General features: G+C 38.5%; 1 protein-coding gene across 3 annotated transcripts in view; it reads left to right on the top strand.

The window, feature by feature from the left end:
- ANKRD27 (ankyrin repeat domain 27) overlaps positions 1–25,543 on the top strand; it is a 45,498-nt gene that overhangs the window by 6,123 nt on the left and 13,832 nt on the right. For all 3 annotated transcript variants that reach the window (XM_063334537.1, XM_063334536.1, XM_063334535.1), the window contains 20 exons: positions 3,260–3,390; positions 4,579–4,689; positions 5,742–5,898; positions 7,444–7,598; positions 7,916–7,975; positions 8,068–8,121; positions 8,211–8,276; positions 8,355–8,431; positions 8,767–8,888; positions 9,821–9,899; positions 10,802–10,934; positions 15,981–16,073; positions 16,888–17,015; positions 17,473–17,555; positions 18,342–18,457; positions 19,234–19,326; positions 19,700–19,897; positions 20,221–20,280; positions 20,391–20,510; positions 24,093–24,137. In XM_063334537.1, coding sequence (XP_063190607.1) covers positions 3,289–3,390; positions 4,579–4,689; positions 5,742–5,898; positions 7,444–7,598; positions 7,916–7,975; positions 8,068–8,121; positions 8,211–8,276; positions 8,355–8,431; positions 8,767–8,888; positions 9,821–9,899; positions 10,802–10,934; positions 15,981–16,073; positions 16,888–17,015; positions 17,473–17,555; positions 18,342–18,457; positions 19,234–19,326; positions 19,700–19,897; positions 20,221–20,280; positions 20,391–20,510; positions 24,093–24,137 — 2,052 coding nt within the window. In that variant the 5' untranslated portion in view covers positions 3,260–3,288. Of the gene's footprint in view, positions 1–3,259; positions 3,391–4,578; positions 4,690–5,741; positions 5,899–7,443; positions 7,599–7,915; positions 7,976–8,067; positions 8,122–8,210; positions 8,277–8,354; positions 8,432–8,766; positions 8,889–9,820; positions 9,900–10,801; positions 10,935–15,980; positions 16,074–16,887; positions 17,016–17,472; positions 17,556–18,341; positions 18,458–19,233; positions 19,327–19,699; positions 19,898–20,220; positions 20,281–20,390; positions 20,511–24,092; positions 24,138–25,543 lie in introns of those variants that run through there.

Genomic DNA, 25,543 nt, shown 5'->3' with positions numbered 1-25,543 from the left:
GTTTTTTTCAGGTGCAGGCAATGATTTAAGACCTACATTGATCATATAGACAGGAAGCTTCATAAGTTCAGGTTTTCTGTGTGAGCTTCCCTCCTCCCATAAACTACTTCCACCTTTTTTGCCAGGGAATTAAATCTTGTTTTTAATTCCTTCCTAGACAAAGCTTACCATTTTTTTTGATAGTGAGATATAGGTTTCTGGATGAGGAGGATTTGTGGAATGTGTTCATCTCTTTCCCTTCCTATCACGGGAAGAACTCTTTGGACTTAAAGATTTGTTAAGCTGAAAAGGGGGCAATGTAGCTATAGTGATTGGAAACACTTGTGCACTGGGGTTTTGTCTCTGCAGTCTCATGCTTGGTGTGGCTGCCTCGTGTCAATGGGCTCTTCCCCTGGCACAGTATCTGATGTGCCAGTATCTTCTCCATCACTGCCCTGGGGAGGGCCACAGCAGTCTCATTGACCACTTGACCAGATACTGACCATGAATTCACCAGATAAAAAGGCAGATGAAGATGACTCAGTGGGCCAACTACGTTAATAAAAGCTTGGTTTGGAAAGTGCCTTGAGGGACCGTATAATCTGGCTTCACTATGTCCATTATCACCTCTAGCAGAGGTTTGTCTAACAGCTTCTTAAAGACTTACAATGTGAGAGACTTAATAGCTTTGCCAAGCAATCTAAAACATGTGTTTACCTTCTCTTTTGGAGGGTGTTCCTGATCTGTAATCTGAGTTTGTTTTCTTCAGCTAAGGCCTATTTCTTCTACTGATGTGGAAAAAATACCCTTCACTGAGAGCTTGATCCATCTAGGGGGAAAAAAATTCTTCCGTTTCCTGCAGTTTCTTCAGCATAAACATCATCGCTGGATTTAATGTTTTGGATCCTGCTTCTAGGGCTTTCTCACCTTTCTCACTGCAGGTTCTCCTCCAGACAGTTCATCCCCTCTGAAGTGCAGACCCCAAAAAAGGATGTAGGACTCCAAAATAAGTCTTGCTGTGGCACGCTATCTTGCAGGTTGCACGTGTGTGTATATACAGCCCTGTTTGGTGCTTGACTTATGATATATAATAAATTGTCACTGATTCATGTTTGGTCTGTAAGGTGCAGTCATTTAAGATCTTGCTTGGAATTGCGGCCTAGCCAGCTGCTCAGCAGGCAGGATTCTTTTTTGTAGCTAACTAGTCTTGCTTATTAAGGTCTGCCTTGGCCCTGATGTTCTGTGGATCTGTGTTGAGGTATCTGTGTTCCTGCAGCAGGCCTGCCGCTGAGCTGGCATGGCCTCTTCTCCTTCCCCACCACTGGCTGAGGAAGTCCACAGCTTGAAGGTGGGTTGCAGCTGCCTGCCAGGGAGTGTTTATAACCATCATCAGCTGTGGGACCGCTGGTGACCATCCTGTTTTCCAAGGCACTGTGGTAGGACAGAGCTTGTGTGAAGCTGTATTTCTAGGTTGGAAGTCCTGTAATTGCTGAACTTGGCTAGTCTTCTGAGGGTGTCAGTGAGCAAACATCTTCCCCTTTGTGTAAGCACACTTCAGGTCTGTGCTCCAAACAACAAGGTTTTGGGACTGATGAATTAGTATTCTTTTATAGAAGCTCTAAGTTCTATTGTATGTTTTGAAAGCAGAGGAATCATTTTACCTGGAACCTCACAGAAGGACTCTGCTCTTCGCTGCCAAACTTCAGTGGTTCTGGCTGAGGTTGTCCAAGCTGTAAGTAGCTGGTGATAAGTTTATAGTGGAAATGGCTTGCAGCTTTAGCCCATCATGTTTGTGTTTAGCTCTGTGGGGGAGATCTCCTTGTGCTGAATTATGAGGAGGGACGAGACTGTAGATCAGCGAACAGACTATAGGTCAGTTATGAGCATAGCTGAAACTGAAAGGCTATCTAAAAATCTGTGTGAGTTGGGTGTATGTTTTTCCACTCTATTAAACTGCCATATGGTGGTTTCATGTCTTTTCCATGACCTACAGAGAAGGTAATTTTTAGTACCAGTAGAGCGTTAGATAGTAAGATATTACAGGTACTACAGAATAAGCATAGGAAGCTCACATGGAGCAAATAATGTGTTAGATGTAATTCTACATTTAAGAAAACAGGGGAATACTGATAGTGTAAGGGTGGCTTGCACAAATTAATGTTCTGTTCTTCTCACCCTTTCCTAAGACACGTAGCTGAAATTGCACAAGGAAATCATGCAGCTTCTGTTGATTCCTAAGGGAAGCTGGATGAGGGGAAGAGACTTAGAACAGACTAGTTAATTAAGCACTTGTAAACCTGTAATCTCAATTCCTCTGAGTAAAATAATTCTGAAGTTAGTCCAGATGGGACCGATTACAGTTTTTCCTGCCCTTGTGCCTAGGATGTGTCACAGTGTTTTGTTTTTTTTTTTAATTGAGAATTAGAATTGAGGAAGCAAGCAGTTGAGGGTGTAGTGTCTCTAGAGATCATCCTTTCCCTGCGACACACCTAGCGATAGCTTTTCCGAAGCCAACAAGTTGGGTTTTTAGTCTCCAGTCACTTTTTTGCTCACTGTTTCACCAAATGCCATGTATTGGCTTGACCTCAGATCATCGAGACTTTTCCACAGGAGTAGAAATTACTACAAATGATGCATTTCACAGTGACTCTTTAATGATGGCATGGATATTCATATCTCCTTGGTGTACCTCTTTCCTGTACCTTTCCCTGGAAAGTTGAGGATTGCCTTACACACGGGTTCCTGTTACTCTCTGGCTGTCTCATTGATGTGTGTCAGTCAGTAACGCTTGTGCAGGTGAGTCTTAAGGCTCATGTGAGCATCCTGCAAAAGCATTAATGTCCTGTGGTGCAGTAGAACCTGCTGTAAACAAGCTGTTCATTTCTATCTCTTGGCTTGTTTTAGGCCCTGGCAGTGCCAGTTAGCTTGTGAATCAAAGTGGTAATAATATAGATCTTAATGTCTGTCCTCCTCTAAGTTTTGTCCAAACATATCATGTGTTGTTAGACTCCAACACCTGGAAGGCCTAAGGAGACATTATGAGGATAACTGTGTAAATGGAAATTTATATTAGTAGGAAATAACCTTGAATAACTTCTGGGTAGCTGTAGTTACCTTCTTACTAGTTAAGCATGCGTTGGCTGCTTATATCAAGACCTGAAACTGCTTTTTTCCTTTTAGACAAGAGAAATCAAACTGCCCCCTAGGTATTCCCAAATACTATGCTTTAACAGGTATCATGTATGTATAATGCATTAACCATTCTCCATACATATTTTAGAAAATCTCCTTGGAATATCTGAAGTCCATATGGCTATGTATGATGAAGATATCTTGAAAAATCCCTTTTATTTGGCCATTCAGAAGCGACGTCCTGATCTATGCAGCAAAGTCGCAGAACTCCATGGTATTGTAAGTATAAAGGAGTAGTTTTTAAAAGCTGCTTATTAAATAGTAGCTATAAGTATTTAAATCATACGCCTGCTATGACACATGTAAAGGTGAGTACAAGCCTACAAAACTTGGAAGTGAACCAGAGCAACTTTTAGTTTAAGTCGCTTGTTATTTATTAATATGGACCTCTTGATATATTGTATGGTAGTAAAAAGTCAAAGTTGGTATTCTTTCTAAACTTTACAGGAAGCTGGTTTTCTTTGCTATGAACTAAAGTTATGTATTCTCTCACTTGTAACCTAAAATGGGATTGACCTTTTGGAATTCCTAGCGGATGGACAATCACTCATTTCTGACAGCGTTCTACATAGCAAAATAAAGCCATTAGCCTGAGCTGGAATAAAAACTCCGGTCCTTAGGATTTCTAGTCTGGGTATACTGCAATTAGTCTTTGTCCAAAACTAAGTGTGTGGAGACTCCCTTAAACTCAGGGTTTATTGTTACCTGATTATAAAACTAACCCTTAAATGGACAAGGTTGTTTCAATTCTGTGTTACTTAAGATGGTGTGTGATCAGTTGAAATGCTAAAATCTGTTCATTAGTTCTGTCTGTATTCTAACACCATTTCTGAAAGCTGAGTACTGAAAGAACCACTTGCTTCATGATTTCTCTTCCTTGACAACGAGATGCATTTCTTTTCGGCATGTTTACAGTGTTCGTAGTATTCATAATGTGTTGCTTTCTAATAAAGAATGTGTCTCAAACTGCCTATCTGTTGGTTTGCAGTAAACCCAGAATGTTTCTTATCTTGGATTTTTTCCCCTCTTTCTGGTGGATTTTAATTTTAGTTTGAAAATATACTTCACTTCTCTAGCTGCCTAATTTTAAGTTATTCAGGTGACTGATGCCAAGTAACTTAAATAAGATTTAATCTCTCTTTCTTAGTATTGCTTGCTTCAGCTGCATCTGTCACCCTTGTTCAGATAAGTCACTAAATGAAACTTCTAGGTTAATCACCAGTCTGTGTGTCTATCAATGGCCTTTCCTTTTTATCTATTTAAACAAAAGCAGCTGTAGTTGCTGTACATTTGCTAGTAAATGTTTATAAGCCAGATTCAATTGCCTGCCTCTAAAGGGCAGAAGCTATTGGTGTTTAGCTGGTGATATGTGGCATTTTTCTCTAAAGCATGATCTAATTTTCCTAGGTGTTAGTTCCATGCAAGGGAAGCCTTTCAAGCAACAGTCTTTCTACCTGTCAGTTTGAATCTTATGTTCTGAAGCCACTTGAAGGAAACTTTCAGACCTTAAATGGAAAGGTATTTCTGTTTTCATATCTGAATGTAGCTTGGGAACGCTCCAGTAAATGAATTACTGCAGTTAAGGACTGATAGTGTGAACTAACAGTTGCAGGAGAGGTAGCTAGGAGTTGGAGCTAAGTGCCAACAGTAGTATGTTGCCCATCGAAGCCAAAGTTCCCAGGGATATGCTGCTGCCTATCAGAAGCTGTATTTTTGCATGTACACAGGAATAGTTGTCCTGTTCAGATGGTAACATTGCCCCTGATTTCAGCTTACTACTTCGTTGAAGCAACTTTGTAAATTCATCTGGGTTTTGCAGCTGTCAGGAATTTCATTGCGTGGCAGAAGGGCCTTTATCACTTGGTTAAGAACTGTCTCTCTAGCTTTCAAGCAAATAGTAGCCTGCCTATATTGTATGCAGGTGCAAGTTCACCAAGGCATAAGACAAAATTACGATCATATTGAGTTGTATCTGAGACCTGGTATATTAATTAAGTAGACTAGAAGATGCCTAATGTAGCAGGGAGTCATGATGACCAGTACTAACACTGCATAGGGTCACACTTTTTCACGTGTAATTTTGCAGAACAGTTTGAGATCTTGCACCTGTCTGCAGGCTTTCATCTAGATAGATCATCTAGACCTGCTGCAGATATTCTTGTGGAGTTACTTGAGAAGATGAAGCTGAATGTGAGAAATGTAGATGAGATGTGTGGAGATTTTTCTGAAGCTGGACTTAGGCTCCAATTCTGAGTTGTTTTTCAATTGCCCTTCTAAAAGTGCTCTAAAATCTGCAAATATTCTCTTAGACCTTGAAGATTGTCTGAACCTCCTCTAATAGTAGACTTGTAAAGAAAGTAGGTATAAGCAAGGTTTAGCTAGCCATTGTAGACCGAAGGAGTCTTTGTTTCAGTGCATACAGAGCACGAGAACATGAAATCTCTTGAATCTGGGGCTTTCTTGTCTTGCAAGATGCTCTTTCCCTGGAAATGTAACTATGTAATGCAGAATCTAGAGTAACTCTCTTCTGGTGGAGTTTCACACTTGATCTGGTTTTCGTTTTGTTTCAGGAGATCTTCATACAAGGAAACCATATCACTTTAGGAACTGGTTTTAATTATCGTCTCTCAGTACCTGTTCTTTTTGAGGAAACATTTTACAATGAAAAAGAAGAAAGCTTTAGTATATTGTGCATAGCTCATCCCTTGGAAAAAACAGAAAGCTCAAGTATGTATTGAAGTGTTAACTTGATGGTCTTGTTTGCACGGTGAGCAAGTTAGTACGTTTGATATGCTTAATACATTTCCTTTGTTCTGAAAAGCGTTGGCTTCGTTGAAAGCTCTTGTCACTTACTAGCCTGCTGTGGCAGATCTTGGTATGCTGCTGTAGAAAAATATTAAGATGCTGCTAGGCAAACTTAATTCTGTAGGGTCTGCCCCAGTCTCAGCACTAAAAATCATCTCTGGAATACTTGATCTAGCATTATTTTTTTAGCAATGCTCAGTTTAGTGATAACTGCTTAAAAAGGGATTTAGCTTTAAATGTGATGTGTGTCTTGAGATGCAATGTGGATGCCAAAAAAACTGGAGAGTTAAATTCTTTCATGATCACTTCATCAGTGGTTAGAGGTTGTATAGCATAGTTGTGTAGCAGCTCTTCTGGTGGTGGTCTCATTAAGTTGAATGTGTTAATTTTTGCCCTGGTACTGAAAGTGCTCTTGATAAGGCTGGAACACTATTTCCAAGGCTACCATTAAAGCTGTGAATGTAACAGGAATCCTTGTGAATTTGTGTAACAATCTGTGCTTACTAGTTAAAGGAAACAGAAGCTTCTTAAAACATATGTTTTTTTTCTGAAATAAAACCATGTAGTCTTCCTAAATACTTAAAGAATATCTATTTGAAACAAATGATGACAAAGTGAAATAATAGTAGGGTAGCGTGAAAATAGCACTGAGGGAAGTATGGAAGTTGTTCTGAAAAAAAAAATATATCTGGCATACGTAGAGGCTTGACTTTTCTAGAAGTATTAAACTAAATCTAAAAAATTAGTCTTGTGATATTCCTTTTTTGGCCATTACTTAATGTAGTTCTATAGCAGTCTTTCAGAGGTGAGGTAACTTGTAATTTCAAAAGTAATTTGAAATGAATGAGATCTAAGCCTGTTATTAGTTGTCTGCCTTTGATTGCAAATTAAAGACTTGCCTATTTTTTGAAATTTTTGGAAAAGCATATGAATTTTAAGTGAGGGATCAGATTGTCTTATTCAGAAGGAAAGCAGATTTTGTTTAATGCTTGCTTCAAGCAACTTTGCTCTCCCATTCAGAGCAAGTGTGCCTAAATAAAGAATACGTTATGTAAAAATCCAAGATGGGATTTTTACAGCTCACTTAGAGCGCACTGACTTCCTGCATGGGGATTCAGTCAATACTGTATAATGCTTTTCTTTTACTTTCAAGCTTGACTTGCACTCATAATTTGAGTGTATTGAGTCATAATTTGTGTATGTGGCAATAAATTACCCAAGGGTAAAAAAGCGTGTGAAATCAGTTTTAGCTATTCTAAATAAATACTTGACATAAAGTGCAGGAGAGCCTACTCTAAATGAGATGCATTAAATTATTTTAACTAAAAGCAATGCCTTCAGTTAAAGGTATAGCAAGCTTGAATTGGTGTTATGTTGCACCCAAGTTGGCTGTATATGGAGGGACAGAAAGTGCTTTACCATGCATACATATTGAAACTGCGTGTTAATTCTTGTCTTTCACTTTAGGTGAATCTGCAGCTTCATCAAACTCCTATTCTCTTAAAAATATTGAAGATGTTAGAGAATTCTTGGGAAGGCACTGTGAGAGATTTGATAAATACATAGGATCTTTCTATAGAACATTTAAAGAACACGAAAGGAAAAGCCTCCGCCACTACATAGTCAGTATCTTGCTTCTTGATGTTTAACTTACTAACTATAGTTCACTTCACTGCTTTGGATATCTTTATCTTATTGAGCTTTTCTGTGTCAGTGGTCTAGAGATGAGGAGAGTGAGAAGGGAGAAAGTAGAATTCTTAATTGTGAATTAGCACATCTTAACTATTAGGTAAAGGCAATTTTTCTGGCTAAAAATTTTACCATAGTGCACACTTGTAAGGCAGGGAAGACTTCTTTTCTTTGCTTGCTTATGCTTTGTTACTTCAAGTCAGGTTAATCTGAATCTGAATACTTTTTTCCTTTTCTTCTCCCCACTCAGGATTCTGTCAATGGACTTTATACCAAATGTCTCCAGCATCTTTTGAGAGATTCGCACTTGGTAAACACTCCACTATATATGTAGTACATAGATAATTTATTACTTAATAACACTAACTTTCTCTTGCTGTTTGTGTGGCTTTCCTTTTCTAGAAGATGCTTGCAAAGCAAGAAGAACAGATGAATCTGATTAAACAAGCGGTTGAAGTAAGCATCTGAAATGAAGGAAATTAATAAGCAAGCTATTTTTAACTCTCACTTTCATGCCTAAAGTACTGTGTTTTTTTTTTCTACAGATGTATATCCACCATGCTATTTACGATCTAGTCTTTAAGTATGTGGGGACTATTGAGGCAAGTGAGGTGAGTTTGTTTGATTGCTAAAGATTAGTTACATTAATTTAATGTATTTTTAAAAACTGTTGCCTTTCTATTGATTAGGATGCTGCCTTTAACAAAATCACGAGGAGCCTTCAAGATCTGCAGCAAAAAGACATTGGAGTGAAGCCTGAGTTCAGGTGAGAGGTGATTGTGTGGACTCTGAGGAGTCACTGAGATCCTGTCTTAAACAGGCCTCAAGCCAGCCAAAAGTGTCATCCTTCAGACTGTAGCAAGTTTTTCTTATACTTCATTCCTTTGAGATGGAAAAATAAAGTTTTGCAGGTTGTCTCCTTTGCTTTTATATTCTTACACTTCCATCTACAGGGTACAGAAATGCAAGTGTGCCTGGAGTAGACATGGAAATAGTTTATTGCCATTCTTCATTTCAGCTCTGAATAAGTGAAAGCTTGCAGTTCGGACGTCCTGCACGGGAATTCTGTATGCTAACCGTTTCTTTCAAATTATTTTGTAGTTTTAATATACCACGTGCAAAGCGAGAACTGGGTCAGTTGAACAAATGTACTTCCCCTCAACAGAAGCTACTTTGTCTACGGAAAGTGGTACAAATTATTATGCAATCTCCTAGCCAAAGAGGTCAGTAATTAGTGAATTAATAACTTAATTTTAAAGTTTTTTCTTAACCAGTACACACAGAGCACTTTGGTGTATGAACAGCCGTTTGAATAGCACTTGTGGATTAAACACAATTAGACTGGGGTCTGCCTTGCAGGTCTCTAAATAGAGCAAAATGGAGGCAAGATGGACACTTCGGCATTGTTTCTCACGGGGTGAGGTGGGGTACTTAGTTAGCTTTTATATGTTTTAGCTGGAACATGTGAAGGCCTTGCATGTGCTAGGACACTTTCTCATGCAGAATCATTGAGGGTGATCCATTTTAAACACTGAGGATTGCTTCTAGACCATTCTTATGTATTTGTCCATGCTCCTTAAAATTGGTACTCTTGAGATGCCTCTCTTGCGAAGTGCAGTGTTAGGGGAAAACCAAACCTTCTGTATGCTGCATTCGAAGTGCTACCGTGGATTACAGAAATGATTCTGTGATAGGAAAGCATGGACCTCTTAACCTGGTGTTTATTTTATCTAGCCTGAAGAGGGAAGATACTTCCACTAAGCGAATGGAGTAGTACAGTGACCTTATGCTTTCCCTACTCCTCTCTCTCTTCAGGAAGACTCCTGGGTTATGGAAAAGTGTCAATTTAGAGGGTAGTTTTTGCCCTCAGGAATTTCAGAAATCTTGAGCTAGTGCTCTGGTGTGCTCTATATAGGAAGGAGGGGATGCTAGTCAAATATTGCAGTTTGTACTGTACAAACTGTACTTATGTTTTGGCTCCTGACAGCCTATTTTAGAGGGAGATTGAGAACATTTGAAGGGCTGCCTTGGCTACTCAATGCATTCTCTACTAGTAGAGCTGGGCCTTAGTCTTAGGCAGAACTCCATTTATAGGTATTGCTCTTGATTTTAACCATGACATGACTAACATCAGATGTAATTTTTTTTTTTTTAGTTAACATGGAAACCATGTGTGCAGATGATCTTCTCTCTGTCTTGCTGTATTTACTTGTAAAAACAGAAATCCCAAACTGGTACGTAACTATATTTTGGCTATACAGAGCTCCATCATAATATCTTTCATGTAATGCCACTGTAGGGGCAAATGTTTCTGAACAAGTAGTAAAACTTACTGAAAGTGTAAGAGGGGCTAATTGTAATGCAGAAAACTATTTTTAATAGGACAAACAACAAAGATGTATTACAGGTGCGACGGAATTAAGGACCTGTCAGGAATGCAAGTGCTGTCTCTTTGCTGTTTTGGTTCCCAGCTTAGAAAAAAGTTGTGATGAGAGGCCATCTCTATATCAAAACTGCATGTCAATAAGTCTTCCTCACCTGTGTTTGGAGCTGTGAAACCTTTATGCAGCTTCTAGATGTTTGCTATGTTTCATATAGAGAAACTAGATTTGAATGCTTAATTGCTTGCTGCTAGCCTATGCCATTGTGTTTATCTCTCCTCCTACTTATCTTTACTTTTATTTACCAGTAAAAGTGTATCTAAAACTTCCACCTGTACCTGAACTGAATTTTAGTGTTGGTGGATCCTGTATCTGAGAGATTACCTTTTTTCCTTTAATTTGTAGCTATCACTTTACAGTGGTGCTTATGGTGTTTGAAACATTAATATGTTTGAAATGTGTGAAACAATATCCCACTGCTGTCCTTATCTTGTTCTTCATATTCCTTATATCCAATTAATAACTTTCCATGGAGCAGTTAAGAGATAAGAGTTCTGATATATCTACAAAGCTCAGAACAGCCATGGTATTGGTAGCAGCCCTAGTATTGCTAGCCTAACAAGCTTTCTAGAAGCTTCTTCATAACCCATACCTGTTGTTTGCCTGGATTGCCTAAAATGAGTTGCAGTAGTAAGATATGTCATGCTAGTGTTGTCTTATTTCTAATGGTTCATGGCTTTAACTCTTTATTTCAGGATGGCCAACTTGAGTTACATAAAGAACTTCAGGCTTTGCAGTTCAGTGAAGGATGAATTGGGATACTGTCTAACATCAATTGAGGCTGCAATAGAATATATACGACAAGGCAACCTCTCTGACAGATCAACAGTAAGCTACTTTTAAAGTCTGTCAAATGTGTATTTGATAAGCTTGTCGTACTGTGTACCCCTGTGGGAGTAAATTCAGTCAGAGAATACAAACACTGAACACAAGAGTTCCTTTTTTGCACTTAAAGAAATGAGTTGAAGTAACTGTATCTGAAGCAGATGCTAAAATGATCTAAATGATTACAATGAACTCCTAATCCTTTAGCAATACTTGTTCATTGTATACTCCTTGAGGAAGTAGTTAAATGTCAAGTCTGCCTCTTTGTATGATTAGAGGAAAAATGACAGCACTATTTCCAACAGCTGAGTCTTCAGTAAGTTTAATGTCTTTTGTTTGTACCCTTTCTGTCATGGTTGTGAAAGCAATGCAGTACTTGAGTAGGTTTAAGCGGATTTCTCTTTAATAACTTTAAAAAGCATAGCTATGCTAGCAGAGTGGAGATTGCAGTCTAATGTAATTCAGTAAAATTTCATGCATTTAAAATTCAGTGTATTTGCAGCGTAGATCACTATGTTGCCCCAAACTCTGATAGGTAATGAGAGTGCAGGACTACGATAAGGTGGTGTTTGAAGGTCAAATTTGGTTCTCAGGATCTCTAACCTAGCAGGGGCAGGGAGTTTGTGGATGCATGAGTTACTTCCTACGGGGCAACTAGACCTTCTGTCAATCAGATCAAATCCCTGCAGGACAATCAAGGATGATATTGATGTGACTTTAGAAACTGCTATTATTTAAGAACTTTGTAGCTTATTTAGTAAAGGAATCCAGTCTTACTGCTGCTGTAAAACTTTCTACTGTTACAAAATTAGGTTTTCCTGATCTAACGTGGGAATCAAAAGGAGTGAACTTGGAACCAGAGTGAAGTCAACGTGTCTCAGTCTGCCCAACTGCAAAGCACTGGAATCTAGTTGCAGGGGCCAGAATAATGGCTCAGTGTGCAGAGCTTGGGATGGGACAATCTGGGGCACAGTCTTAAAAAAGAAGCACTTAAAGTAACATTTTTAGCCTTTTATTTTTGGTTTTGTTCTTTTCTGGGATCTTTCCATGAACCTGTCATGCATAGGTTTGTTTTGTACACTCCAAAAAAAAAAAGCACTCATTTTGTGTAAAGAGGCTGTGGTCTTTCTTGTCTCTAATGCTGTATTGAATTGTGTTTAAAAAAATAAAAATAAAAATGTTAGTTTGAAAGGAAGACAACCTGCCAAACAACTCTGCTTCCTCCAGTCACTTGGCTATTACTGCTATTTGTCTACTGCTGGTTAATGCTGGTGGTCTGGATGGACAACTGAAACCAAAGTAGAATTGTCTTCCACAGCAATGCCAGCAAGCTGAAAAAAAAAAAAAAAAGAACATACTGCTCTTAAATTTCTAGAATAAAAACTGTTTCCTATTAAATGCCTCGTCCTATTCCTCCTTATATGGCTAAGGATAGCAGTTTTTTCCCTCAAGTGATTATAACTTAAGTGCCACTGGCATTAAGATACTATATTTATTTCTTTGGGAGTCATCTGTCCTGAAAGATGAACTGGAAGCAGTCTCATACTGCTTACTTTGGTGTAAGAGCAAGCAGTAAGTGTTTCTGTCCGTACCTCAGCTGGGTCAGCTCCAGACCTTCACTGTGTGCGTGCTGGGCAAGCACCAGCAGCTCCTTTCTTCTGCACTGCCTTTCAAAGGAGTCAGCATGGGTTGAAGGCAGCACCCTGAGACCCTTAAAGACAAGGAAGGGGGTGACCCCCTGCCCTCCAGCACAGCTATGGAAGGGAAGAGTGAGACCAGCCTTTTCTGTTGCGTAGGGTAAGGGAGAAGGAAGTGGTTCAGAATGAAGAAAGAGAAACTTAGGTAGCAACTAGCCCCTTGACAGGAATTGAAAAAAGGTAGTGAGGAGGTGGAGGAACATGGCAGGAACTTCTGGCAGCATTCTCCCTGCAGGAATTTTCAGTTGAGCTGTTTCCTTGGTTCTCTGGTAAAGGAGATCGACTTTCTGTGGAAAGCAGCAGCAGCTGTTGTGTTGATGCCCCATGGTGTCCATTTCCAGATTGTGCTGGAACCGGCTGTGGGATTTAAGTGAGCAGGAACATGACCGTGCCCTAGGGCTTCGTTATAAGCACCTCGTGTGGCTACACTTAATTTCATAGCTGGCTTCAGATAGAGCTTCTGGCAGCTGAGTAATGCTGTTGTCCAATCCCTATGGAAGCTAACTTCATAAAGAAAGCTCAGCAGGGAACTAATGTACCCTGTGGGATAATAGGCGTGTTCTCACCCTCATGTTGGTAAGAAAATTGCACTTAGGAGACACCTGCCATATCCCTTCACCCAAGGTCATGCAAGTCTTGGAGAGACACTTTGGTTGTGGGGAGAAGGAGCGTGTAACTGATAAAATGGAATCTTTTGTGCTGTTTCCTGGGAGTTGTCAACCTTAATTAGAAGTGTTGGACCTTAGTTGTGTTCCTATGCACAGCTACTACAGTAGGTAGGACCCTCGCATCCGGAGGGCTGCCATAAGGTGCGCAGCAGGGAGCCAGATGCCGGGGAAGGGGCAGTGTTTTTGTTCCTGTGTGGCAGGAGCTGTAGCTGGAAGTGGAGCTGGTGTGGAGGAAGCGCTGGTGGGAGAAGCCAGGAAAAGGAAGACTTGGACACAAACTGAGGCTAATAAAGTGTTTGGGGAGAGGGGGAGTGGAGAGAGTTTCCTGAAGTCATCAGTTGTAATCTATGAAAGTCACCTGGATAGGTCGTTACACAGGTACACCCTCATGGGTACAAATACTTAATTTCTCGAGTATAGGGAGTAGCATTAGATAAGAAGATTATTAATGTTTGGATACGTGTTTTCTAGACAATATAGATTTGAAATACCTGAGAATCCCACTTAAAGCAATCTTTGTGTTTTTTTTAAATTCCCAGAGTGCAAGTAAAGCTGGTACAAGCGAGTTTTGTCTTTGAAGGCCCAAACTTGCTTCATACTTCAACCAAAACCTGAGTCTTCTGCCGTTCTGTATTTCACTTTTGAAGATATGTAACTTTACCTAGGATGGAGTCTTTTTTCCTGATTTATATAATAAATAGGGTAATACATTGACATAAGGATTGCTGTCTCAAATGACTCTTTGAAATAATTCTTGCACTTGGGTAACACTTCTCTTGTAAAATACACTGTGGAAGTGACAGTACTAAAACTACTGCAGCAGTAGTCTTAGTAGCTAGTGGTTACTTACATTCTCCATAGTGAAAGTATAAAGCTCTCTTTAAGCATTCACATTAGAAATTCTGATTAGGCTTCAGAAACTTGTATCAGCAGTAAGGTTTTAATTTTTTTTTCTAGTTAATAAAATTTTTGATCAAATATTTCTTAGGGAAGTTATTCCTGGTCACACTGAAGAATCTACCCAAGGAGACTAGTGTTATGTGCCTTGTAAATCTCAAAAGCTATGCTTGGGTATCTTTAACTAAAATACTCAGCTTTGAAAAGACTGTGAGTATTTGTCATCTTCACATATCTAAATACATACAGCTTACTGTGAAGTACAGATCCGAACTTCTATCTCTAGACAAACACGTTTTTAACTACATTATTTGCTATGCAGGGGAGGTTTTTTTAAGCAGCTCTGAGAGAGGCATCTGTGTTGATTTTGAAACTTCAGTGATCGCATTTCTAGAAAATCTGAACTCTCTATTTTTGGTGTTCAGGTAATCTTGTTTATTTGCAAACTACTCACTAGTTTCTTAAACTTTGCGCTGATTTACTAATGTTAAGAGCAGAGTCAGGTATTTTTATTCATTTATACCTGGTCTTTATAGACTTAATTGCAAAAGCTATAGCCTGGATCCTAAATCATTGTCTGATACATGGGTGTCTATCTGAAAGGCAGTGGTCTTCAGTTAGATGGACGCTGGGAGTCTTTCCATTTCTAGGGAGATAGTCGTTATCCAAAAATAATATCCAAAGATATTCACTGGCGACCATAGCAGTGGTTGATCAGAATTAGCTATGTGCAAGTGTTTCCATCTACTTTCTTAGAAAGTGTTTTCTTTAGATTGTTGTTATATTTCACATGAGGTTCAATGTTGCCATTTCAAAATCTGACTCTACTTAAGAATTTTCACCTGGTTTTGGAAGGATGTATATTCTTCATTGCATCCTGAAGGGTATCTTCAGATTTCTCAGAAAATGGGAAGTGCCGATGTGAGTTGCACTACATGTCTGCTTGGCTCAATCTCCGATTTTCAAGAAATGAGGAGTAGGAAACGCGATATGAATGAGTCTGCTTTACCTGGTTCATCCCTGAGTAGTGCTTCACCTGGTACAGTCTTTTCCAGCAAGAAGCAGAGAGCTCAGCAAAGTCTTTGAGTCAGAATTGTATCTGGGTCATCTTTGTTAACGGCCGCCAGTAGACATGTCCTGCATGAGTTTGTCTAACGCTTTTCTGAGTCCATTTATACTTCGATTTTTGCAACATCCTATGGCAATGAGTTCTACAATAAGAGAACATTTTTTCTTTTCTCTCTTCACCCCACTCCCTTTCTACACCTAATGAGCAATGATTTGATTGGGCATCCCAGTTCTTATATTTTGAGGAATAGGGGATGTTCATTCTTTGCATATTTTCTTTGGACTTTTTGTGATTTTTATAGGCCACTGTAATGCAGTCAAATCTTTTCCAGAGTGAAGAATCCTAATTTTTCCTCACAAGAAAGCTGTATTGCACCTCTTGTAGTTCTGGTCTTTTTTATGTCTTCTCTAGTTTTGCTGTGTTCTTTATTAGATGGTACAACCATAATTTCATTAATGCTTAGTTAGTTCATAGAGAATTACAATAAATGAATATTCTGGTGAACATCTACTTATTATTTCTTTGAACAGCAGGTGTGTGATCTTTTAAGTCTCAGAGTCCTAAATGTGAAGCCGATTCAGGTTTTACGTGCATCTGATAATTCATAAGTGGAAAATACAGCGTTTAATATTTTTAAAAGTTAATTCTGCTGTTAAGGTACTTTACTTTTGCCTGTAAATGAATGTATAGATAATAGATCTATATATTTTATTTTCAGGAGTCTGAGAGACTGTGTGACAAGCTGCTTTTAAGACAAAAGATGAACTTGTTGTCCCAGATGTCTGCTACTCCAATAGACTGCTTATTTAAGGTTAATAACTTTTATGGCAGAATATGTATCTACTTAGGTATTGCACATTTATATCCCTTCCTTTCTGCGATTTTCTGAAATGTGATGTGATGTTAATTACATTAGTACCGTGAAATGTGTTCTAGTAGATGTTGAAAGTGTGTTTTGAATCTAGTGCATTTCTGTGCCAAACGTTACCAAGTTAATATAATCTTATGGATTTCAGCACGTTATAAGAAACATGGAAGTGAATGAGGATGAAATGCTATTACTCTTGGTATTGATTGGCCCATTTAGTGCAGAGATGTGATGTTACTACCTGGATGTCTCTCACAGCTTTTAGTGCTTGAAATTGAGAGAGTTTTCTGAAATAATTTAAATGTGGTCACCTGACAGCTACTTCGTATTATATGTTAATCTCATATTGTCATTCTAAAAGAATTTTGCCTATACAAGGACAAAGCAGAGCTTCTAATTATATGTGTTCACAGCTTATGGCTAGAGACTTAGTAATTTTATAGAAATGTTTTTTGCACAGAGGGAGCTCAATTTTGTGACTGAGTCTAAAGAGAACAATAGGAATTGTTCTAATTTTTTATAAAAAATGAAGTAAGCCAAGAACAGATTCTTCTTAATACTGATTGCCCATTAGGGGGGTTTGTGCTGTGACATTGTTCATTTCTGCTTTCTAGTGCTTGAGTACGTCTTTTATAATCGCTTCCTTTCATTTGTGCTTCAGTAAATTACTCCCATTTTTTTGTGTGGTTTTTTTTTTTATTTCTTGACAGGAGGCTTTTTGTATTGGTTCCTCATTCTCTGTCTTGGCTTTTTGCAGCATATTGCTTCAGGTAATCAGGAGGAAGTGGAGCGATTACTAAGTCAAGGTGACAGCGATAAGGACACTGTACAGAAAATGTGTCATCCGCTTTGTTACTGTGACAAATGTGAGAAGCTGGTTTCTGGGTAAGCACTTTTCATCTCCACAAATACACAAAAAGCTATTGTACAAGTCTTCGTCCAAGATTTACTTTAGAAAGTATGTTGCTTTAAGTTATAGAGGAAGTTGTTAGCACTTCGGGATGTGGTAGAGCGCATACGTTCCTGTGGTTTGAAAGAGCAAAGAAAGATGAGGGGAGTACTGAATGCCTTGGAGGCAGCCAGTTTAGTGATGGAGGCTGTATGTGCTTTGGTAAACATGGTGTGAAATGTTTCTTCTCTTGAACCTAGCTTACACACCTCGGACAAAACCACATCCCTTCATAAAATGTAAAACTCTGTATAATTTATCAATGTGAAAGGATAAAGGATAAAAAGTTCCATAATAAGTTTTTTTGTTGGCCTTGGCAATTTTTCTCTTTCTCTCCTCCTTACCACTGCTGCATAGGTAACTGAGCGGCTTTTAAACCATTGTGTTTTAAAGGAAACTGAATGATCCTTCCATTATCACTGCATTTTCCCGAGATGACCGGGGATATACACCACTTCATATAGCTGCTATTTGTGGTGAGTATTGTTGGTTTTCTTCACTAGTGTTTTCTATTCCTTATCTTCCTTATCTTTATGTTGGCATGTTTTCCAACTTTGCATTAAAGAGTGAATTTTGCATTAAATTGTTTTCTGCTTATTTGCTGTGGAAACTGGTATTTTAGCACAGACTGAAGTTAATGTATATTCTTTTAAGCTCAGTTTCTTATGGCTAAGTTATTGTTTGTTTGTTTTTTTGCTGGTGGTTTACTTTTGCCTTAGTGTTTGCCACAGTGGTTCTTTCTTCAGATGTGAAAAAAGTAAAAAATGTGTCATCAGAAGCCAGTCTTGTTTTAAAGAACTGGCAGATTGAGAACTTAATCTTTTCTCTCTCATGCAGATGGCTGTGCATGGTAGGTCTGTACCGTCTCCTGTCTTGTAATGCTGATTATGCCTTTGATCTTACCTTTATTAGAAGATGTGTTAATTTTCTTAGTGAGTTGGGTTTTTTTATAAATAATTTTATTTTTTTATTGTTATCTTGAATCCCAGTAAGAGAGTGCTTTCTGTGACATGGCTTTATTTCCTATTCTTTTCTTACTCATGAGATACAAGCATGGCTTGCTTTTAGCTGGAGGTTCTTTTACAGAAGCGTAACGTGCACCAAAAAAAGCAAATACCAAGGAAGTGAATATACAGTATATGGAAACATACTATGCAGAAATCCAGGGTATTTTGGTTTATAGTTCATGTTTGGATTTGAAAAGTAGCAATGTTCTTGTGCAAAGTTTGCGTCTTTCTTTTAAAGTCTGCGTATTTTTCAAGGGCAAACATCACTAGTGGATTTACTAGTAGCCAAAGGGGCCATTGTCAACGCTACAGATTACCATGGTTCAGCTCCGCTTCACCTTGCCTGTCAGAAGGGATATCAAAATGTTACAGTAAGCACCAAAAGGCTTAATTAGAAATAAATAATAAAAAAAATAACCTAAATAATAAATACATGACTCTTACTAACCTGTTCTACTGTTACTGTTGTTTTGGTCTTCGAAGAAGCTTTTACCGGAACTGTGTATGCTGTCAGAATTGAGGATCTTTTATCGTAGTTTGCATGATATTTTATTTTTTCCTGTACTGCAAGGTTTTCCACAATTTGTAATAACCAAGCAATTGACAGCTATTCATCCATTTTTTAAATACAAATCTCTAATACATAGTACAAATGGAGAGGCTGTTAACATCTCTGCTCTTGATTAAGACAGAAGAACCATTGCAGTCGTTGGAATGAATTAAATGACTTCACATTGTGTTTAGGATAGACTGTGTAACTACGTTAATTATTGTGTACTTGAATTTTATGTATGTGAGATTCTTCACTTAGCATTGTTGAAGTTAAGCTGTGTCTTCACTTTCAGAGGTTCTTAAAATATAGGGTCAGTTATCCTGTAGTATACGTATTGCAGTGTTTTATGCAGTGGATGATTCATTTTTTCAGTGACAACTCTGAACATGTAGAAGTAGCTTTTATTTGGTTCTCAGAGCAGGGCAAAAACAGTACCGTAATGCCGAGAGGGTCGTGCCTGAAACAGGAGAGACAGAGAGCACTTTTCATTAAGTGCTTCATCATGCTAGAAACTTAAAGGAATCTACAGAGTAACAATTGTTTGTCCATTAATTTTTTAGTTGCTTGAATGTCTACTTTTATTTTTCTTTTAAGCTTCTCTTATTGCACTATAAGGCAAGTACTGATATTCAGGACAATAATGGAAATACTCCACTTCATTTAGCCTGCACTTATGGTCATGAGGATGTAAGTAATTGTTTTGTAACAACCTAAATGTATATTCTGATGGAATGGAATTAAACTGTGATGTGAATTTGCACTAACTTTGCGTATTTTAAAAAGTAAATAAAAAAAATTTGAAGGCTAACTATTTAACGCTGTAAATTAGGACTTTATTCAGTAGCTCATAGCAGTTTTTATTATGCATTCACATTGAAGATAGTATTATTGTGCGAACTTATTTGAGTTATTTAACTTTATTTTTGATGATGCTGAACTGTAAAAGCCCTGCCCTTTAGGCAGTGGATTATATGAGCAGCAATGAAAAAAACCTTTTTAGAATTGCATGTGTTATATGAATTGAGAGACAATTTATTGATAGCTTTCCTTTTCTTTCCAGTGCGTCAAAGCTTTAGTCTACTACGATGTGCATTCCTGTAGACTAGATATTGGTAATGAAAAGGGAGATACTCCTCTCCATATAGCTGCTCGTTGGGGCTATCAAGGGATCATAGAAGTGCTTTTGCAAAATGGGGCAAATCCAGAAATTCAAAACCGGATGAAGGAGACTTCCCTACAGTGTGCATTAAATTCCAAGGTATTCCTTGTTATCGTCTAGCCTGATTTCTTTCTGATGCGATTCCATGGAGGTGTAGATGCTTATCTGCTAATAGGATTTTGTGGTCTGGTACAGTTACAGTGAAAATGTATGTTGGCCTTTAAGGAAGAAGGGTCACATTTTAAATCTATTAGCATGGATGCACTCTGTGGTATAGAACATAAACTTGTAAGTGGGTACTTTTAATCTGCTCTGTCATAATCTGTTACTAATATTAGGTTGTCAGCTAATTTGTGTTTCAGTCAGTAGATTCCTCTTTAAGTGAAGTTACATTGATTCTCTTTATTAATATGTTTATGCAGATTTTGTCATTGATGGAATTAAACTATCTAACGTTTGAAAGAGGACAGAGTGCTTCTGAGGTAACAACCAATGCAAGTTGCTAAACTTTTTTTTTGGCCTATGTTTAACCTGCTTAATCTAGTATGTGACTTTTTCTGTTCTGTTTTGGGGTTTTTTTGCCAACTTTAAGTCACCGCTTAGGTCTCCTCAGCGCTCAACAGAAACTTTCAGCAGAGGATCATCTGTCTCAAGTCTGTCATCAGCATCAACTGATGCAAGGCAAGAAGAAGTAAAAAATAGTTATAAAGAGGTAAGACTGAGGTATAAGTTTTGACAATAAGGGAAGTGAAGGAAGTTCAGAGAGTGATATTTTGCAACACTGTGTTTTAAACTGCTTCTTCAGGAATAACCTTCTGTACGGTTTGGAAAATGAAATGCTGCTGTCCTCAGGTGCTTGTCATCTCAGCATCTAAACACTTGTTTTTGTGTGGTACCAGCTGCTCTGCTGTGTATTTCTGGGGAAAAATTGAAAGCATATTTGGAGTAGTTGTTCAGATTTACTGCAGTTAACTGCATAATTTGAGAATTTGTTGAGTTTTATAAAATTATAATGGCAGTCAGTGCCCCAGGGACCTTGCTGTCCTGTGCAGGAATTAAATGTCATTGTTAGCTTACAGAATCTGTCAGGGAAAAGAGACAACTACAGGCATGCTGGCAAACAACTTGACAAACTAGAATGTTAAGCTTTCAAAATAGGCATAGGAAATAAATTTTGTAACATGTGAAGAAGTACAGATTAAATATCTCGCACATATGTGTTTGCTGATTTTGCTCTGTCCACACCAACCAAGATGCTCTCCTCTAAATTTTTCATGTGGGGCCTCAGATCCATGCTTTCCATTTCTTCACTTCCAAGACTGTCATATCACCACTCCTTCTCATGCTTCTCTCTTTATTTTTTTCCCCAGTCGTCCTGTTCCATTTTTTACCAAATTGACCACCTTAGTATTTTTGTTTCTCTCCGTATCACCTCTACATTAAAGTTCTTCCTTTTCCTGCTATTAAAAGGTTCTTCTCTTGCCAAAAGTTTCTGTATTCTAAAAATGTTCAACAAACTCAAAGATTTAAAGTTTGACTGGACAATATTACTTCACACTTTGTTATCAGTTACTCTATGAAAGCCTCAATGTAGGAGCGTACCTCCCTGCTTCTGCAGAGTCAAGCACTCTAAATAAGGTCTAATGTACATAAAAGTTCACCTCATAGATTGAGGATTTATTTTTCCTTAAAGGAACAAATTTATCACACCCAGGAGCTAAGACTGTAGTTCAAACCAGGGAAGAAGATTGCAAGCAGCTTACACCGTAGATTCTTGGGGTTAATGACCTTCCCCTGTAATCCAGCTTTAGTCTGTTTCTGTTTGCCAAATTTCACGTGGGCTCACTGCTCTTACTCTTACCAAGCAAAGAGACAAGGGCCTAATCCTGAGAGCGCCACGAGGGGATTGCCACTGGGAGTAACGGGAATCTGATAAGGTCAGTTTTACAGGCTGGATTAAGGGGATGCAGTTAGCTCTTTATTAATCAATACTGCTGGTTAATTAAAGTATTCGCTTAAATGAGCCAGTCATGGGGTATGTCTTATATGTGGCTTGTTTACAACTGAGAAAAGAGAGGGTAAAAGAGCCAGGCATGTACATTTGGAACCTCCTCTGTTGGAACTAAAAACTCCTTGCACAATTTCTGTTCAGCAACAGAAAGACTGAGCGTGCGAGTGAATTGCAGTAGCTTTGTTTCATCTATTTTTATATTTAAAGGAAGGTACTTCTGTTCCATGGAGGAGTGAGAAAGCAAACTGGAAAGATGGAGGAATGCATGTAGCAGACGTTTTGCTCTAAGTACTTTTAATAAATTATCTACAAGCTGCATAGCAGATGTTGTATGCATCTCCACCGCTAGGGCCTGAGGCACTTTTTTAGAACAGTAAGGAAGTTATTTTTGGAAAGAAATTATCAGAGTTTGTGGGTCACTTGCTGTTAGGCATCTTGTATGTGATAAGTCTGGCTCCTGAAAATCATCAAGACCTTTATGTTCTCCAGTGACATTGTCCTATACGATTAGGGGAAATTAATTTATGGGAGGCACAGATCTCCTTGGTATATATAGTTCATTTTAGCTGTATATGTGTGGAGACTGGGATTCGGCTCACCTAACTTCAGATGTCTGAAAGACAATTGTCTTAACTTTAGACGTTTATTTTTTCTCCTTAGTCAGTGGAGAGAAACTGGTGCCTCAAGAGAGGAGTTAGTCTCAGACGTACTTAGTTTGACCTGAGTTGCACTCGAGTGTCATGCATTGACTCTCCTCTTCTGTAGTTACCATGAGGGAGTTTAAATGACTGGCTTAGATTTAGACAGCTAACTTTTCGACATTCAAAGTTAGGAAAGAGAAATCTTGCCTTGAGTGCCTCATGCATCACTTCAAGGAGCTTCACCTTGTATTAGAAAGGTAGTAATAAAATAAAACTTAGCAGCTTTCCTAAAAAGAGATAAAAATGAATGGAGGGGTTTAAACTAGGCTCTCATCTTTCAGCTGTAGTTATGCTCTGTTCTTCTGCTAAAACCTTGAAGAAAGAAATCAGACCAGTAAAACACAACTTCCTTTTAATCTCATTCTTCCTCATGCGCTTCACCAAGCACTGCTGTCGCCGCTAGCGAGACAGTCGTTTCTAGATAAAGAGTGAAATGTGACTGTAGCTGTTACTCTATGGCATCTTCCACTTGGAAGATGTTGCTTAATACTGAAACAACTTTGTTTACGCGGCATCTTTGGTGATTCTAGCTAGAGTAATTTGCTATAATGCTGAAACAGACGTTCACAAAGCTTATTAAATGATTCTTCAACAATCTGCAGAGGCCGGACAAGTTGCCTGTTGATAGTACTAATGGGCTCTGCCTGCCCTTTTACTGGCACTAGCCCCTTTCTGTCAGGTCAGATCTCAACTCCTTTGTGTTGGTGAGGATGAGGGGGAAGCGGGGAGCAAGCACGTCTCATTCTCAGTCGGAGGGACCAGGGAATGGTGTCAGGGCGCTGCGGAGCATCCTTCGTCTCCTTCCCCCGCTGCAGAGCTCAGGCGCAGGAGGACACTACAGCTGGTGTTCGTGCTCGGGCATTGGCTGCCCTGAGCATACACATACTTAATTGGTCTAACGATGGTCCCCTGGAATAACTCTCTGAGTTGAAGAGACTGGGCTTTTGCTAATGCATACGCTTTGATATTTATATCTTTTCACGTTTTAAGTAAGTAAACAAATTTCATACTTACAGTCAAGTTAGATCATTTTTTAACATGGGAATAAACTAGTAATCTGCAGATGCGAAATGAACAATTGAAAAGTATCTCTCTCATCTTAAACCCTTGTTTCTCAAATAGCAAAATAAAACCTGACGTCTTTTGTGCTTCTGGTAGCATGTAGTAGCTCAGCAAGAGTCCAAACAGTACTAGAGTTTCTCAGGGTAGAAATTTGTCTTGAACAGGGATTTTTAATGTTAGGTTCACAACTGGAATGCATGGTCATCTGCTGCTGAAGCGGCATAATAATGTGCATCAGCTTACATGGCTTTGTTTATGTGTGGACTGCATGTCCTATGTTTAGGTAAGTACTGTTTAACTAAGCAAGTCAGAGATCATCAAATGGCTACAGGCCTTGCACAGCCTTTGTGTTTCATAGAGAAAGAAGGTTTTTCCTTTAAAACTTTACTAACAAATATGAAATGGGCCAGCAGTAATCCTACCACGTGGGCTTAAGAGGTTAGTAAAGGACACAGGATTTTCTGTATGCAGTTTAATACCAATACTAACAAAGCCTATAAATTGTTTTCTTCATACACAGGTGGAAAAACTCCTAAGAGCGGTTGCTGATGGAGATCTGGAAATGGTGAGTCTTAGCATGGCTGTTGAGTATTATCAAATTCCAATTTACCTCATTCAAATTGAGGAAGTTATTTGTAAACAATATTAAGTGAAGAATGCTTTGGGTAATACCTTCCTTCAGCAACAATTAATCAAATTCAGCTCATATTCTGCAAGGAATATTCACTCCCTGTCCCCAAATTATTTTACCTACAGTGCCTTAAGCCCCATTTTGACATTTCCATGACCTCTTACACTAAAGAAATTACTTTAATAATACCTTTGCGAAGGCCTGTAATTTAAAAATGTGTGTATAGTCACCTCTAGGAGATGCAAAGAACTTGAAAACAACAACATTCGGGGCAGGAATGTTGACAAGAAATACTGTGGGAAAGAGCAATTTATTTGTTTGCAGGTGCTCAAGCCGCACTAGTCAAATGCCGTTGTCATATGGGGAGTATGGTGTGTTGCAGAACTGTAAAAAGATATGTGTACTGAGGTCACAATATTGGGCTGGATATGCAGTCAGCACAAAACAAAACAAGAAGGCAAAATAGACAAGTTTTCAGGTAAACCTGATTTTTGACAGCAAATCCAATAGAAAGTGCCATTATTCCCAGTTGGTTGTTCCTGGGTCACAGGAGCACATCCTGTCTTCCGTACGTGAATGGATGCGTGTGCCTGAGTGGCAGGGCTACGCACCAGTTCTGGAAACTGAATGGTGGGATTTACAGTTTGCAGTTTTTTGTCTTAGGAAGCATTCCAGTAACACAGTGTTTTTCAATCCACAAATGCTTTTTGATTCCTAAATTGCCAGGTTCTCTAATGCTTTGAATATGTCTACTCTTCATAGTGTGTTTACTGCGTGCAACAGTGGTGCATAGGTACTATAAATGAAAAATGAGCTCTTATTTTGTTTGTTGTGATACCTTTTTATTACTATTTCATACAGAGAGGAAATTTAGGTGACATCAGTCAGCACAGAGAAATTATTTCAGGGGGATACAACTTTCCTGTAGTTCAGATTTCACTTCAAGTAGTCATCTGATGGCTATAATAATCCAGTTTCAGAGTTGATATTCTGTAATTTTTGAGATTTACCACCTGTCTTGGCATATTTTTTAGTTACTGTTGCCCTTTATTCGTGAAAATTTGAACAATATGGTGCTTCCAATGTCATTTTACTGAAAAATTGAAGATGACACAGAAGTCTTTAGTTTTTTCTTTGGAAAGATGTATAAGGCTGTACATTTCTTAATTGTTTTGTAGTTCACAGAACTAAGTCATGAACTCATGTGAGAATGCAGGCTTTCTCTGCTGGATGTATGTTCTGAGAAATTTGTTTAGGTGATATGTATCAAGAATTACAAATGTTAATGAAGCATCACTCAGTCATAATAAAATAGATAATCTGTGTCACAAAATACATAC

Source organism: Chroicocephalus ridibundus, chromosome 4, assembly GCF_963924245.1.
Source record: "Chroicocephalus ridibundus chromosome 4, bChrRid1.1, whole genome shotgun sequence".
NCBI lineage: Eukaryota > Metazoa > Chordata > Aves > Charadriiformes > Laridae > Chroicocephalus > Chroicocephalus ridibundus.
This window is presented reverse-complemented; position numbering and strand designations above follow the sequence as displayed.